The sequence below is a fragment of the Oncorhynchus nerka genome, linkage group LG14 (assembly GCF_034236695.1).
Source record: "Oncorhynchus nerka isolate Pitt River linkage group LG14, Oner_Uvic_2.0, whole genome shotgun sequence".
NCBI classification, from domain to species: Eukaryota; Metazoa; Chordata; class Actinopteri; order Salmoniformes; family Salmonidae; genus Oncorhynchus; species Oncorhynchus nerka.
The window spans coordinates 6,571,307-6,589,247 of record NC_088409.1 but is presented as its reverse complement, the minus strand read 5'-3'; the positions used below and the strand labels follow the sequence as shown (position 1 = coordinate 6,589,247).

Below are 17,941 nucleotides of genomic sequence, written 5' to 3'. Positions count from 1 at the left end.
AGGTGTTGTCTCCTATACTCTCCACTAGGTGTTGTCTCCTCTACTCTCCACTAGGTGTTACAGATCATCCCGGAGAGCATGTTGTCTCCTCTACTCTCCACTAGGTGTTGTCTCCTCTACTCTCCACTCAGGTGTTGTCTCCTCTACTCTCCACTAGGTGTTGTCTCCTCTACTCTCCACTAGGTGTTGTCTCCTCTACTCTCCACTAGGTGTTGTCTCCTCTACTCTCCACTAGGTGTTGTCTCCTCTACTCTCCACTAGGTGTTACAGATCATCCCGGAGAGCATGTTGTCTCCTCTACTCTCCACTAGGTGTTGTCTCCTATACTCTCCACTAGGTGTTGTCTCCTCTACTCTCCACTAGGTGTTGTCTCCTCTACTCTCCACTAGGTGTTGTCTCCTCTACTCTCCACTAGGTGTTGTCTCCTCTACTCTCCACTAGGTGTTGTCTCTCTACTCTCCACTAGGTGTTGTCTCCTCTACCTCCACTAGGTGTTGTCTCTCTACTCTCCACTAGGTGTTGTCTCCTCTACTCTCCACTAGGTGTTACAGATCATGTTGTCTCCCTCTACTCTCCACTAGGTGTTGTCTCTCTACTCTCCACTAGGTGTTGTCTCCTCTACTCTCCACTAGGTGTTGTCTCCTCTACTCTCCACTAGGTGTTACAGATCATGTTGTCTCCTCTACTCTCCACTAGGTGTTGTCTCCTCTACTCTCCACTAGGTGTTGTCTCCTCTACTCTCCACTAGGTGTTGTCTCCTCTACTCTGCACTAGGTGTTGTCTCCTCTACTCTCCACTAGGTGTTGTCTCCTCTACTCTCCACTAGGTGTTGTCTCCTCTACTCTCCACTAGGTGTTACAGATCATCCCGGAGAGCATGTTGTTTTTACTCTCCACTAGGTGTTGTCTCCTCTCTCCACTAGGTGTTGTCTCCTCTACTCTCCACTAGGTGTTGTCTCTCTACTCTCCACTAGGTGTTGTCTACTCTCCACTAGGTCTCAGATCATCCCGGAGAGCATGTTGTCTCCTCTACTCTCCACTAGGTGTTACAGATCTACTCCACTAGGTGTTGTTTCCTCTACTCTCCACTAGGTGTTGTCTCCTCTACTCTCCACTAGGTGTTGTCTCTACTCTAGGTGTTGTCTCCTCTCTCCACTAGGTGTTGTCTCCTCTACTCTCCACTAGGTGTTGTCTCCTCTACTCTCCACTAGGTGTTGTCTCCTCTACTCTCCACTAGGTGTTGTCTCCTCTACTCTCCACTAGGTGTTGTCTCCTCTACTCTCCACTAGGTGTTGTCTCCTCTACTCTCCACTAGGTGTTGTCAGATCATCCCACTAGGTGTTGTCTCCTCTACTCTCCACTAGGTGTTGTCTCCTCTACTCTCCACTAGGTGTTGTCTCCTCTACTCTCCACTAGGTGTTGTCTCTCTCTCCACTAGGTGTTGTTTCCTCACTCAGGTGTTGTCTCCTCACTCTCCACTAGGGTGTTGTCTCCTCTACTCTCCACTAGGTGTTGTCTCCTCTACTCTCCACTAGGTGTTGTCTCCTCTACTCTCCACTAGGTGTTCTCTCCTCTACTCTCCACTAGGTGTTACAGATCATCCCGGAGAGCATGTTGTCTCCTCTACTCTCCACTAGGTGTTGTCTCCTCTACTCTCCACTAGGTGTTGTCTCCTCTACTCTCCACTAGGTGTTGTCTCCTCTACTCTCCACTAGGTGTTGTCTCCTCTACAGTGTTCCCACTAGGTGTTGTCTCCTCTACTCTCCACTAGGTGTTACAGATCATCCCGGAGAGCATGTTGTCTCCTCTACTCCACTAGGTGTTACAGATCATCTTCCAGAGCATGTTGTCTCCTCTACTCTCCACTAGGTGTTACAGATCATCCCGGAGAGCATGTTGTCTCTACTCTCCACTAGGTGTTGTCTCTCTACTCTCCACTAGGTGTTGTCTCCTCTACTCTCCACTAGGTGTTGTCTCCTCTACTCTCCACTAGGTGTTGTCTCCTCTACTCTCCACTAGGTGTTGTCTCCTCTACTCTCCACTAGGTGTTGTCTCCTCTACTCTCCACTAGGTGTTGTCTCCTCTACTCTCCACTAGGTGTTACAGATCATCCCGGAGAGCATGTTGTCTCCTCTACTCTCCACTAGGTGTTGTCTCCTCTACTCTCCACTAGGTGTTACAGATCATCCCGGAGAGCATGTTGTCTCCTCTACTCTCCACTAGGTGTTGTCTCCTCTACTCTCCACTAGGTGTTGTCTCCTCTACTCTCCACTAGGTGTTGTCTCCTCTACTCTCCACTAGGTGTTACAGATCATCCCGGAGAGCATGTTGTCTCCTCTACTCTCCACTAGGTGTTGTCTCCTCTACTCTCCACTAGGTGTTACAGATCATCCCGGAGAGCATGTTGTCTCCTCTACTCTCCACTAGGTGTTACAGATCATCCCGGAGAGCATGTTGACTCTCCTCTACTCTCCACTAGGTGTTGTCTCCTCTACTCTCCACTAGGTGTTACAGATCATCCCGGAGAGCATGTTGTCTCCTCTACTCTCCACTAGGTGTTACAGATCATCCCGGAGAGCATGTTGTCTCCTCTACTCTCCACTAGGTGTTACAGATCATCCCGGAGAGCATGTTGTCTCCTCTACTCTCCACTAGGTGTTACAGATCATCCCGGAGAGCATGTTGTCTCCTCTACTCTCCACTAGGTGTTACAGATCATCCCGGAGAGCATGTTGTCTCCTCTACTCTCCACTAGGTGTTGTCTCCTCTACTCTCCACTAGGTGTTACAGATCATCCCGGAGAGCATGTTGTCTCCTACTCTCCACTAGGGTTGATCTACTCTCCACTAGGTGTTGTCTCCTCTACTCTCCACTAGGTGTTGTCTCTCTACTCTCCACTAGGTGTTGTCTCCTCTACCTCCACTAGGTGTTACAGATCATCCCCGAGAGCATGTTGTCTTCTACTCTCCACTAGGTGTTGTCTCTCTACTCTCCACTAGGTGTTAGCAGATCATCCCGATCATCCCGAGAGCATGTTGTCTCCTCACTCTAGGTGTTCTCTCCTCTACTCTCCACTAGGTGTTACAGATCATCCCGAGAGCATGTTGTCTCTTTCTATCCACTAGGTGTTACTAGATCATCCCGAGAGCATGTTGTGACTCTAACTTCCACTAGGTGTTACAGATCATCCCGAGACTAGGACTCTATCACTAGGTGTTACAGATCATCCCGGAGAGCATGTTGTCTCCTCTACTCTCCACTAGGTGTTGTCTCCTCTACTCTCCACTAGGTGTTACAGATCATCCCGGAGAGCATGTTGTCTCCTCTACTCTCCACTAGGTGTTGACCTATCCACTAGGTGTTACAGATCATCCCGGAGAGCATGTTGTCTCCTCTACTTCCACTAGGTGTTGTCTCCTCTACTTCCACTAGGTGTTACAGATCATCCCGGAGAGCATGTTGTCTCCCTAACTCTCCACTAGGTGTTACAGATCATCCCGAGAGCATGTTGTCTCCCTCTCACTAGGTGTTACAGATCATCCCGGAGAGCATGTTGTCTCTCTACTCTCCACTAGGTAGTGACTAGAGAGCTATGTTGTCTCTACTCTCCACTAGGTGTTGTCTCCTCTACTCTCCACTAGGTGTTACAGATCATCCTATCGGAGAGCATGTTGTCTCCTCTACTCTCCACTATAGGGTGTTGGACCTCTACTCTCACTAGGTGTTACAGATCATCCCGGAGAGCATGTTGTCTAGGACTCTCCAGTAGGTGCTTCTCTATTCCACTAGGTGTTACGGGATCATAGTAGGAGAGCATGTTGTCTCCTCTACTCTCCACTAGGTGTTGACTATACTTCCACTAGGTGTTACAGATCATCCCCGGAGAGCATGTTGTCTCCTCTACTCTCCACTAGGTGTTGTCTCCTCTACTAGGACCACTAGGTGTTACAGATCCTCCCGGAGAGCATGTTGTCTCCTACTCTCCACTAGGTGTTGTCTCCTCTACTATAACTAGGACCTATGTCTCCTGACTATCCACTAGGTGTTGTCTCCTCTGACTATCCACTAGGTGTTACAGATCATCCCGGAGAGCATGTTGTTTCCTCTCTACTAGTGACTCCACTAGGACCTTGTCTCCTCTACTTCCACTAGGTGTTACAGATCATCCCGGAGGCATGACCTCCTTGGTTAAGATCATCTTGCAGACCCATGCCATCATGGAGGTTCCCACCAGACTAACAAGGACAAGTAGGACTATAGCTGGGGGCCTATAGTCAGTGAGGTATAACTAGGACCTATAGTGGTCTTATAACTAGGACCTATAGTATGGCAAAGGACCTGGGTAGTCGATAACTGGGACCTATAGAAAAATGTATGCACACATGACTGTTAGTGTCCTATAGTAGTGACTATAATAGGACCTATAGTAGTGACTATAACTAGGACCTATAGTAGTGACTATAACTAGGACCTATAGTAGTGACTATAACTAGGACCTATAGTAGTGACTATAACTAGGACCTATAGTAGTGACTATAACTAGGACCTATAGTAGTGACTATAACTTGGACCTATAGTAGTGACTATAACTAGGACCTATAGTAGTGACTCATAGTAGTGACTAGGACCTATAGTAGTGACTATAACTAGGACCTATAGTAGTGACTATAACTAGACCTATAGTAGTGACTATAACTAGGACCTATAGTAGTGACTATAACTAGGACCTATAGTAGTGACTATAACTAGGACCTATAGTAGTGACTATAACTAGGACCTATAGTAGTGACTATAACTAGGACCTATAGTAGTGACTATAACTAGGACCTATAGTAGTGACTATAACTAGGACCTATAGTAGTGACTATAACTAGGACCTATAGTAGTGACTATAACTAGGACCTATAGTAGTGACTATAACTAGGACCTATAGTAGTGACTATAACTTGGACCTATAGTAGTGACTATAACTAGGACCTATAGTAGTGACTATAACTAGGACCTATAGTAGTGACTATAACTAGGACCTATAGTAGTGACTATAACTAGGACCTATAGTAGTGACTATAACTAGGACCTATAGTAGTGACTATAACTAGGACCTATAGTAGTGACTATAACTAGGACCTATAGTAGTGACTATAACTAGGACCTATAGTAGTGACTATAACTAGGACCTATAGTAGTGACTATAACTAGGACCTAGTAGTGACTATAACTAGGACCTATAGTAGTGACTATAACTAGGACCTATAGTAGTGACTATAACTAGGACCTATAGTAGTGACTATAACTAGGACCTATAGTAGTGACTATAACTAGGACCTATAGTAGTGACTATATCTAGGACCTATAGTAGTGACTATAACTAGGACCTATAGTATAACTAGGACCTATAGTATAACTTGGACCTATAGTAGTGACTATAACTAGGACCTATAGTAGTGACTATAACTAGGACCGATAGTAGTGACTGTAACTAGGAGCCAGAGTTTCCCTGACTAGGTTCCTGGCCCCTAACTGAGCAGAGGGAGCAGATGCTCACTGAGTCTCCCCAAACCGTTCCTCTCTTGCTCAAAGGAACAGTGTTCTGTGAGAGGCAGCAGCGTTCTGTGAGAGGCAGCAGCGTTCTGTGAGAGGCAGCAGCGTTCTGTGAGAGGCAGCAGCGTTCTGTGAGAGGCAGCAGCGTTCTGTGAGAGGCAGCAGCGTTCTGTGAGAGGCAGCAGCGTTCTGTGAGAGGCAGCAGCGTTCTGTGAGAGGCAGCAGCGTTCTGTGAGAGGCAGCAGCGTTCTGTGAGAGGCAGCAGCGTTCTGCGAGAGGCAGCGTTCAGCGTTCTGCGAGAGGCAGCGTTCAGCGTTCTGCGAGAGGCAGCGTTCAGCGTTCTGCGAGGGGCAGCGTTCAGCGTTCTGCGAGGGGCAGCGTTCAGCGTTCTGCGAGGGGCAGCGTTCAGCGTTCTGCGAGGGGCAGCGTTCAGCGTTCTGCGAGGGGCAGCGTTCTGCGAGGGGCAGCGTTCTGCGAGGGGCAGCGTTCGAGGGCAGCGTTCTGCGAGGGGCAGCGTTCTGCGAGGGGCAGCGTTCTGCGAGAGGCAGCGTTCTGCGAGGGGCAGCAGCGTTCTGCGAGGGGCAGCAGCGTTCTGCGAGGGGCAGCAGCGTTCTGCGAGGGGCAGCAGCGTTCTGCGAGGGGCAGCAGCGTTCTGCGAGGGTTAGTGGGTTTTCTACAGCTGAACATCCTGGACTTGTTATTTTGTTCCTGATGTTCTCACAGGTTGCCAAACTCACCCACGCCATCTCCATCTTTACTGAAGGGATTCTGATGATGAAGACGACGCTGGTTGGAATCATCAAGGTCCGTTTTTAAATTAAAACTGTTTTTTGCAACTGTTGTTTTTAGATATATTGACGGCAGGTAGCCTAGTGGTTAGAGCGTTGGGCTAGTAATCGAAAGGTTGGTAGATCGAATACCCGAGCTGACAAGGTAAAAAAATCTGTCATTCTGCCCCTGAACAAGTCAGTTAACCCACTGTTCCCCGGTAGGCCGTCATTGTAAAATAAGAATTTGTTCTTAACTGACTTGCCTAGTTAAATAAAATAAAAATATATGTTTATATTTGAGAAAATGTGTCTAAATGCATTAGTCTTACCTTATTTAAATGGCGTCTCTTCAGGTGGATCCCAAGCAGCTCCTGGAAGATGGTATCAGGAAGGAGTTGGTGAGAAGAGTAGCCTACGCTCTACACAAAGGACTTATCTTTAACCCCAAGGCTAAGGTGAGATAGTAGCCTACGCTCTACACAAAGGACTTATCTTTAACCCCAAGGCTAAGGTGAGATAGTAGCCTACGCTCTACACAAAGGACTTATCTTTAACCCCAAGGCTAAGGTGAGATAGTAGCCTACGCTCTACACAAAGGACTTATCTTAACCCCAAGGCTAAGGTGAGATAGTAGCCTACGCTCTACACAAAGGACTTATCTTTAACCCCAAGGCTAAGGTGAGATAGTAGCCTACGCTCTACACAAAGGACTTATCTTTAACCCCAAGGCTAAGGTGAGATAGTAGCCTACGCTCTACACAAAGGACTTATCTTTAACCCCAAGGCTAAGGTGAGATAGTAGCCTACGCTCTACACAAAGGACTTATCTTTAACCCCAAGGCTAAGGTGAGATAGTAGCCTACGCTCTACACAAAGGACTTATCTTTAACAAAGGCTGAGTAGTAGCTCACGCCTCACACACAAAGGACTTATCTTTAACCCCAAGGCTAAGGTGAGATAGTAGCCTACGCTCTACACAAAGGACTTATCTTTAACCCAAAGGCTAAGGTGAGAAAGTATCCTACGCTCTACACAAAGGACTTATCTTTAACCCCAAGGCTAAGGTGAGATAGTAGCCTACGCTCTACACAAAGGACTTATCTTTAACCCCAAGGCTAAGGTGAGATAGTAGCCTACGCTCTACACAAAGGACTTATCTTTAACCCCAAGGCTAAGGTGAGATAGTAGCCTACGCTCTACACAAAGGACTTATCTTTAACCCCAAGGCTAAGGTGAGATAGCAGCCTACGCTCTACACAAAGGACTTATCTTTAACCCCAAGGCTAAGGTGAGATAGTAGCCTACGCCTACACAAAGGACTTATCTTTAACCCCAAGGCTAAGGTGAGATAGTAGCCTACGCTCTACACAAAGGACTTATCTTTAACCCCAAGGCTAAGGTGAGAAAGTAGCCTACGCTCTACACAAAGGACTTATTTACATTTACATTTAAGTCATTTAGCAGACGCTCTTATCCAGAGCGACTTACAAATTGGTGAGATAGTAGCCTACGCTCTACACAAAGGACTTATCTTTAACACCAAGGCTAAGGTGAGATATATCTGACCATAACACAGCACAATATCAACCGTTCCGAGGGGCTGTCGAGTGGCGCAGCGGTCTAAGGCACTGCACCTCAGTGCAAGAGGCGTCACTATAGTCCCTGGTTCGATTCCGGGCTGTATCACATCCGGCCGGGATTGGGAGTCCCATAAGGTGGCGCACAATTGGCCCAGCGTTTGGTCAGAGGTAGACTGTTAATTGAAAATAAGAATGTGTTCTTAACTGACTCGCCTAGTTAAATAAAGGTTACATTTTAAAATTAAACCCACAGTACCATTCAGCACAAGGTTAACCGTCACTTTCAAAACTTTCACTGTCTGAAGTATCAGTTTGTTCAGGTTTTATTCATGACAGAATACAAAACAAAAGTTGTCTGCTACACTTAAAAAAAAATATATATATTTTAAAATGAAGTGTTACAGAATATTAAATCCTGGTAAATGTCATTTCTCATCACCTGGTACAGACCAGTGAGTTGATGCTGAAGGAGTGTTACAGGATATTAAATCCTGGTAAATGTCATTTCTCATCACCTGGTACAGACCAGTGAGTTGATGCTGAAGGAGTGTTACAGGATATTAACCCCTGGTAAATGTCATTTCTCATCACCTGGTACAGACCAGTGAGTTGATGCTGAAGGAGTGTTACAGGATATTAATGTCATTTCTCATCACCTGGTAAAGACCAGTGAGTTGATGCTGAAGGAGTGTTACAGGATATTAATGTCATTTCTCATCACCTGGTACAGACCAGTGAGTTGATGCCGAAGCTGAAGGAGATGGCGGCCACCATGGACGGATTCTACCGGTCCTTTGAGTACATCCAGGATTACGTCTCCATCTACGGTCTGAAGATCTGGCAGGAGGAGGTCTCTCGGATCACCAACTACAACGTGGAGCAGGAGTGTAACAGCTTCCTGCGCACCAAGGTTTGACCTTTTATATGGTCACATGACCTCTTTCTCACTGGGTCTGGTCACATGACCTCTCTCAGTGGGTCTGGTTGATTCCTTGTATCTCCCCTTTCTATATATGGTCACATGACCTCTTTCTCACTGGGTCTGGACCTCTTTCTCACATGACCTCTTCTCACTGGGTCTGGTTGATTCCTTGTATCCCCTTTCTATATATAGTCACATGACCTCTTTCTCACTGGGTCTGGTCACATGACCTCTTTCTCACTGGGTCTGGTCACATGACCTCTTTCTCACTGGGTCTGGTCACATGACCTCTTTCTCACTGGGTCTGGTCACATGACCTCTGGTCACATGACCTTCTCACTGGGTCTGGTCACATGACCTCTTTTCACTGGGTCTGGTCACATGACCTCTTTCTCCTGGGTCTTTCTTGTATATATAGTCACATGACCTCTTTCTCACTGGGTCTGGTTGATTCCTTGTATTCTTTTTTGAAATATAGTCACATGACCTCTTTCTCAGTGGGTCTGGTCACATGACCTCTTTCTCAGTGGGTCTGGTCACATGACCTCTTTCTCACTGGGTCTGGTTGATTCCTTGTATCCCCTTTCTATATATGGTCACATGACCTCTTTCTCACTGGGTCTGGTCACATGACCTCTTTCTCAGTGGGTCTGGTTGATTCCTTGTATCCCCTTTCTATATATAGTCACATGACCTCTTTCTCACTGGGTCTGGTCACATGACCTCTTTCTCACTGGGTCTGGTCACATGACCTCTTTCTCACTGGGTCTGGTCACATGACCTCTTTCTCACTGGGTCTGGTCACATGACCTCTTTCTCACTGGGTCTGGTTGATTCCTTGTATCCTTTTTTATAAATGACCTCTTTCACTGGGTCTGGGGCTTTTTTGAAATATAGTCACATGACTCCTTTTAGTGGGTCTGGTCACATGACCTCTTTCTCAGTGGGTCTGGTCACATGACCTCTTTCTCACTGGGTCTGGTGATTCCTTGTATCCCCTTTCTATATAGTCACATGACCTCCCACTGGGTCTTCACATGACCTCTTCTCAGTGGGTCTGGTTGATTCCTTGTATCCCCTTTCTATATATAGTCACATGACCTCTTTCTCACTGGGTCTGGTCACATTACCTCTTTCTCACTGGGTCTGGTCACATGACCTCTTTCTCACTGGGTCTGGTCACATGACCTCTTTCTCACTGGGTCTGGTTGATTCCTTTTTTTAAATACAGTGGGGCAAAAAGTATTTAGTAGTGTGCAAGTTCTCCCACTTAAAAAGATTAGAGAGGCCTGATCAAAATATGACAGACAAAATTAGAAGAAAAAATCCAGAAAATCACATTGTAGGATTTTTTTATGAATTTATTTGCAAATTATGGTGGAAAATAAGTAAGAGGCTATATACGGTAGTGAGGCTATGTACGGTAGAGGGGCTATATACGGTAGTGAGGCTATGTACGGTAGAGGGGCTATATACGGTAGAGAGGCTATATACGGTAGAGGGGCTATATACGGTAGAGGGGCTATATACGGTAGTGAGGCTATGTACGGTAGAGGGGCTATGTACGGTAGAGGGGCTATGTACGGTAGAGGGGCTATGTACGGTAGAGGGGCTATGTACGGTAGTGAGGCTATGTACGGTAGAGGGGCTATATACGGTAGTGAGGCTATGTACGGTAGAGGGGCTATGTACGGTAGAGGGGCTATGTACGGTAGAGGGGCTATGTACGGTAGAGGGGCTATATACAGTATATATTAGCTGGTTGAATCAGGTTAGTTACATCTGGTGGTTGGATTGAAAGCCTACAGGAGAGTAGCTCTCCAGAGACAGGGTTGGGAGAGACCTGGTTTCAATAATATACGTACTATTTAAACGGCTAATGTTCGCTTTTTGTGTTTCTTAGATCCAGGATTGGCAGAGTGTCTACCAGTCGACCCATATCCCCATACCCAAGTTCCCCGCGGTCGATGAGTCGGCCACCTTCATCGGACGACTCTGTAGAGAGATCCTCCGCATCACAGACCCCAAGTAGGTATCTCTCTCTCTCTCCATGTCACCTTGGTGGCGTCAGTCTGTTAGCTTGTAGCTACACTACCTACTCATTCAAGGGTATTTCTTTATTTAAAAAAAAAACTATTTTCTACATTGTAGAATAATAGTGAAGACGTCAACACTATGAAATAACACATATAGTAACCTGAGAAAAAATGTAATAGCCACCCTTTGCCTTGATGACAGCTTTGTACACTCTTGGTGTTCTCTCAACCAGTTTCACCTGGAATGCTTTTCCAACAGTCATCAAGACAAAGGGTGTCTATTTGAAGATTTAATTATGGAAGGTAGCGTTGGTGTTCTTTAATAACATGGTGTAAACATGGTAGATTTTTTTTTTTTTTTTTGGGGGGTAATACTCTCTTCTCAGTGCTTTTAATATGTCTTCATGCAAAGCCTTCACCTGTTACCTGTGTTTCCCAGGGCGACGTGTTACATGGACCAGTTGAACACCTGGTACGACCTGAAGACCCACCAGGAGGTGACCAACAACCGTCTGTTCTCTGAGATACAGGACACCCTGGGGACCTTCGGCCTCAACGGGCTGGACAGGCTGCTCTGCTTCATGATGGTCAAGGAACTGCAGGTCACGTGATATTATGTTGTGAAACCCAGCCTGCCAGCCGATCAACACTACTCTGTTAGGATGCCTTTTCATTTAACCTTTTAATTTAACCAGGTTAACCTTTTAATTTAACCAGGTTAACCTTTTAAATTAACCTTTTAATTTAACCTTTTTAATTTAACCTTTTAATTTAACCAGGTTAACCTTTTAATTTAACCAGGTTAACTTTTTAATTTAACCAGGTTAACCTTTTAATTTAACCTTTTAATTTAACCAGGTTAACCTTTTTCATTTAACCTTTTAATCTAACCAGGTTAACCTTTTAATTTAACCTTTTTAATTTAACCTTTTAATTTAACCAGGTTAACCTTTTAATTTAACCAGGTTAACCTTTTAATTTAACCAGGTTAACCTTTTTAATTTAACCAGGTTAACCTTTTTAATTGAACCTTTTTCATTTAACCTTTTAATTTAACCAGGTTAACCTTTTAAATTAACCTTTTAATTTAACCTTTTTAATTTAACCTTTTAATTTAACCAGGTTAACCTTTTAATTTAACCAGGTTAACCTTTTAATTTAACCAGGTTAACCTTTTTAATTTAACCAGGTTAACCTTTTTAATTGAACCTTTTTCATTTAACCTTTTAATTTAACCAGGTTAACCTTTTTAATTGAACCTTTTTAATTTAACCTTTTAATTTAACCAGGTTAACCTTTTTAATTTAACCTTTTAATTTAACCTTTTAATTTAACCAGGTTAACCTTTTTAATTTAACCTTTTAATTTAACCTTTTAGTTTAACCAGGTTAACCTTTTAATTTAACCAGGTTAACCTTTTAATTTAACCTTTTTAATTTAACCTTTTAATTTAACCTTTTAATTTAACCTTTTAATTTAACCAGGTTAACTTTTTAATTTAACCAGGTTAACCTTTTAATTTAACCTTTTAATTTAACCAGGTTAACCTTTTTAATTTAACCTTTTAATTTAACCTTTTAATTTAACCTTTTAATTTAACCTTTTAATTTAACCAGGTTAACCTTTTTAATTTAACCTTTTAATTTAACCTTTTAATTTAACCTTTTAATTTAACCTTTTAATTTAACCAGGTTAACCTTTTAATTTAACCAGGTTAACCTTTTAATTTAACCAGGTTAACCTTTTAATTTAACCAGGTTAACCTTTTAATTTAACCAGGTTGTCCCATTTTGACAATCACGACATTGAGGTCAATATCAGTGTGCTGTTATATTTTAATACAGATGCTGTTATTCGTAGCTTCATTTAAAAAATATATATTTCTTTTTTCACCCCAATTTCGTGGTATCCAATTGTTTGTAGTAGCTACTATCTTGTCTCATCGCTACAACTCCCGTACACACGGGCTCGGGAGAGACGAAGGTTGAAAGTCATGCGTCCTTCGATACACAACCCAACCAAGCCGCACTGCTTCTTAACACAGCGCGCATCCTACCCCGGAAGCCAGCCGCACCAATGTGTCGGAGGAAACACCGTGCACCTGGCAACCTTGGTTAGCGTGCACTGCGCCCGGCCCGCCACAGGAGTCGCTGGTGCGCGATGAGACAAGGATTTCCCTACCGGCCAACCCCTCCCTAACCCGGGTGACGCTAGGCCAATTGTGCGTCGCCCCACGGGCCTCCCGGTCGCAGCCGGTTACGACAGAGCCTTTGCGCGAACCCAGAGTCTCTGGTGGCACAGCTGGCGCTGCAGTACAGCGCCCTTAACCACTGCGCCGCCCGGGAGGCCCTTAGCTTCACTTTTCTGTTCGAGACAACGCCGCTCCTTATCATTCAACAAGCACATATTGCAGTGTGACTCGGCTCACCTGTTTTAGCCTGGTTCCTCTCTACCTGGTACAGCCAGAAGAGGACTGGCCACCCCTCATAGCCTGGTTCCTCTCTACCTGGTACAGCCAGAAGAGGACTGGCCACCCCTCATAGCCTGGTTCCTCTCTACCTGGTACAGCCAGAAGAGGACTGGCCCACCCCTCATAGCCTGGTTCCTCTCTACCTGGTACAGCCAGAAGAGGACTGGCCACCCCTCATAGCCTGGTTCCTCTCTACCTGGTACAGCCAGAAGAGGACTGGCCACCCCTCATAGCCTGGTTCCTCTCTACCTGGTACAGCCAGAAGAGGACTGGCCACCCCTCATAGCCTGGTTCCTCTCTACCTGGTACAGCCAGAAGAGGACTGGCCACCCCTCATAGCCTGGTTCCTCTCTACCTGGTACAGCCAGAAGAGGACTGGCCACCCCTCATAGCCTGGTTCCTCTCTACCCGGTACAGCCAGAAGAGGACTGGCCACCCCTCATAGCCTGGTTCCTCTCTAGGTTTCTTCCTAGGTTCTGGCCTTTCTAGGGAGTTTTTCCCAGGCACCGTGCTTCTACACCTGCATTGCTTGCTGTTTGGGGTTTTAGGCTGGGTTTCTGTGCAGCACTTTGAGACATCAGCTGATGTACGAAGGGCTTGTTCAAGTGGTGCAGTTCGTTAGTTGCTTCCCCTTCAAGGTTCCGTAACACGACAGGGTTTTTTTTTTGGTTCCATTAGAACTTCCTGTCGGTGTTTCAGAAGACCATCCTGAGAGACAAGGCTATGGTGGATGTCTTTAAAGCCATGCTGAGCGCTGTCAATCCCGTCAAAGGTATTGTGGGTAGGTATCAACAGCTCAGGAAGGATTCTTACCAGGGTTGTGTTCATTAGGTTATACAATGGAAAACATTGTTCCAGTCATTATGACCAGGGAACATTAGGCTCCCACTGAACAGGACCCAGAGATTATGACCAGGGAACATTAGGCTCCCACTGAACAGGACCCAGAGATGATGACCAGGGAACATTAGGCTCCCACTGAACAGGACCCAGAGAGTATGACCAGGGAACATTAGGCTCCCACTGAACAGAACCCAGAGATTATGACCAGGGAACATTAGGCTCCCACTGAACAGGAGATGATGACCAGGGAACATTAGGCTCCCACTGAACAGGACCCAGAGATGATGACCAGGGAACATTAGGCTCCCTCCCCTGTTTCAGTCATTATGACCAGGGAACATTAGGCTCCCTCCCCTGTTTCAGTCATTATGACCAGGGAACATTAGGCTCCCTCCCCTGTTTCAGTCATTATGACCAGGGAACATTAGGCTCCCACTGAACAGGAGATTATGACCAGGGAACATTAGGCTCCCACTGAACAGGAGATTATGACCAGGGAACATTAGGCTCCTGCTGAACAGGACCCAGAGATTATGACCAGGGAACATTAGGCTCCCTCTGAACAGGAGATTATGACCAGGGAACATTAGGCTCCTGTTGAACAGGAGATTATGACCAGGGAACATTAGGCTCCTGCTGAACAGGACCCAGAGATGATGACCAGGGAACATTAGGCTCCCACTGAACAGGACCCAGAGATGATGACCAGGGAACATTAGGCTCCCACTGAACAGGAGATTATGACCAGGGAACATTAGGCTCCTGCTGAACAGGACCCAGAGATGATGACCAGGGAACATTAGGCTCCCACTGAACAGGACCCAGAGATGATGACCAGGGAACATTAGGCTCCCTCTGAACAGGAGATTATGACCAGGGAACATTAGGCTCCTGCTGAACAGGACCCAGAGATGATGACCAGGGAACATTAGGCTCCCGCTGAACAGGAGATTATGACCAGGGAACATTAGGCTCCTGCTGAACAGGACCCAGAGATGATGACCAGGGAACATTAGGCTCCCACTGAACAGGAGATTATGACCAGGGAACATTAGGCTCCTGCTGAACAGGAGATTATGACCAGGGAACATTAGGCTCCTGCTGAACAGGACCCAGAGATGATGACCAGGGAACATTAGGCTCCTGCTGAACAGGAGATGATGACCAGGGAACATTAGGCTCCTGCTGAACAGGAGATGATGACCAGGGAACATTAGGCTCCTGCTGAACAGGACCCAGAGATGATGACCAGGGAACATTAGGCTCCTGCTGAACAGGACCCAGAGATGATGACCAGGGAACATTAGGCTCCTGCTGAACAGGACCCAGAGATGATGACCAGGGAACATTAGGCTCCTGCTGAACAGGAGATGATGACCAGGGAACATTAGCCTCCTGCTGAACAGGACCCAGAGATGATGACCAGGGAACATTAGGCTCCCACTGAACAGGAGATGATGACCAGGGAACATTAGCCTCCTGCTGAACAGGACCCAGAGATGATAACCAGGGAATATTAGCCTCCCACTGAACAGGAGATTATGACCAGGGAACATTAGGCTCCTGCTGAACAGGAGATTATGACCAGGGAACATTAGGCTCCCACTGAACAGGACCCAGAGATGATGACCAGGGAACATTAGCCTCCTGCTGAACAGGAGCCAGAGATTATGATCAGGGAACATTAGGCTCCCACTGAACAGGAGATTATGACCAGGGAACATTAGGCTCCCGCTGAACAGGAGATTATGACCAGGGAACATTAGGCTCCCACTGAACAGGACCCAGAGATGATGACCAGGGAACATTAGGCTCCCAGTGAACAGGAGATGATGACCAGGGAACATTAGGCTCCCGGTGAACAGGAGATGATGACCAGGGAACATTAGGCTCCCGCTGAATAGGAGATGATGACCAGGGAACATTAGGCTCCCACTGAACAGGACCCAGAGATTATGACCAGGGAACATTAGGCTCTCACTGAACAGGACCCAGAGATGATAACCAGGGAACATTAGGCTCCCACTGAACAGGACCCAGAGATGATGACCAGGGAACATTAGGCTCCCACTGAACAGGAGATTATGACCAGGGAACATTAGGCTCCCAATGAACAGGAGATTATGACCAGGGAACATTAGCCTCCCGCTGAACAGGACCCAGAGATTATGACCAGGGAACATTATGCTCTGGATATGACTGTCCAAGGCCATCATCACTCACCGTTGCATTTCTTTGTCTTCTTTCTGTCAGCAAATGCCAGTAAAGGCTATGCCAACGCTGTCGCCAAAACACAGAAGATCTGGGGTCCGTACTTGGAGTCCATCATGAAGGTACTGTGTTTCAGTAAACTGTTTCAGTAAACTGTTTCAGCAACACCAACTTAATGTTTGAGCAACACAACCTCTACGTTCAGTGATCGGTCTCTAGATGACTGACACAGTGCAGAGCCCGCTGTCGTGGTAACCCACTGGTAGACCTCCAATTGACTTAAATGATGTCAATTAGCCTATCGGAAGCTTCTAAAGCCGTGACATCATTTTCCAAGCTGTTTAAAGGCACAGTCAACTAAATGTATGTAAACTTCTGACCTTCTGGAATTGTGATACAGTGAATTATAAGTGAAATAATCTGTCTGCTAACAATTGTTGGAAAAATGACTTGTGTCATGCACAAAGTAGATGTCCTAACCGATTTGCCAAAACTATAGTTTGTTTAACAAGAAATTTGTGGAGTGGTTGAAAAACGAGTTTTAATGACTCCAACCTAAGTGTCTGTAAACTTCCGACTTCAGCTTGTACACCTCGAGATTTATTACAAGTTCAGCTGTCTTCTACACATTCCCAGCTAATATACAGACAGAAAGGGAGAAAGGGAGATCAAAGTGACTCAAAGAAATTTCTAGAAGTTTCTCCGAGGTCTATATACCCTCCTCCCCCAACCGGGGAGACCAGAGGGGGTTTCAATCCCTGTGTGGAAGTGACCACGGGTTGGTTTTTCCTCAGGTTGGTCAGATGCAGATCCTGAGGCAACAGATCGCCAACGAGTTGAACTACTCCTGCAAGTTTGACTCCAAACACCTCGCTGCTGCTCTGGAGAACCTCAACAAGTCAGTGGCCCCATCTGGGACGATGCATGGAGAGACGTGACATATGTATAAGTCTCGTTATGAGACGTTATGAAGGCTCGTACATGCTTATTATGATAGGATGATATACAGTGGGGAGAACAAGTATTTGATACACTGCCGATTTTGCAGGTTTTCCCGACTTACTAAGCATGTAGAGGTCTGTAATTTTTATCATAGGTAATAATACACTTCAACTGTGAGAGACGGAATGTAAAACAAAAATCCCAGAAAATCACATTGTATGATTTTTTAAAAAGTAATTAATTTGCATTTTATTGCATACATCAAATGCTTGTTCTCCCCACTGTACCTGCAGGCTTTAAAAGTAAAAGGTTACTGTTCATTTGAAATGGAAAGAGTGATTGTTGCTTGTCATGAAAGGGATGGCCGTTGTCATGGAATTTCTCATCAGTAGACATGGAAACGTCATAACATATTTTTTTTCTCACATAAATGTTTCTACTAATTGGTATTTTGACCAATCGGATCAGCTCTTTTACCACTAATTGGTATTTTGACCAATCGGATTAGCTCTTTTACCACTAATTGGTATTTTGACCAATCGGATCAGCTCTTTTACCAGAAATTGGGCCTAAGAGTGTGAACCCGGTAAAGTAATGTTGCTATAATAATTTGTGTCTGTCATTTTA

General features: G+C 45.6%; 1 protein-coding gene across 1 annotated transcript in view; it reads left to right on the top strand.

The window, feature by feature from the left end:
* Positions 1–17,941, top strand: part of LOC135574947 (WASH complex subunit 5-like) — an 86,962-nt gene that overhangs the window by 53,788 nt on the left and 15,233 nt on the right. The window contains exons 16-23 of the mRNA XM_065027071.1: positions 5,799–6,344; positions 6,664–6,765; positions 8,621–8,800; positions 10,716–10,840; positions 11,288–11,450; positions 13,997–14,099; positions 16,415–16,494; positions 17,167–17,270. Of these exons, the coding sequence (XP_064883143.1) occupies positions 5,799–6,344; positions 6,664–6,765; positions 8,621–8,800; positions 10,716–10,840; positions 11,288–11,450; positions 13,997–14,099; positions 16,415–16,494; positions 17,167–17,270 (1,403 nt within the window). The remainder of the gene's footprint in view (positions 1–5,798; positions 6,345–6,663; positions 6,766–8,620; positions 8,801–10,715; positions 10,841–11,287; positions 11,451–13,996; positions 14,100–16,414; positions 16,495–17,166; positions 17,271–17,941) is intronic.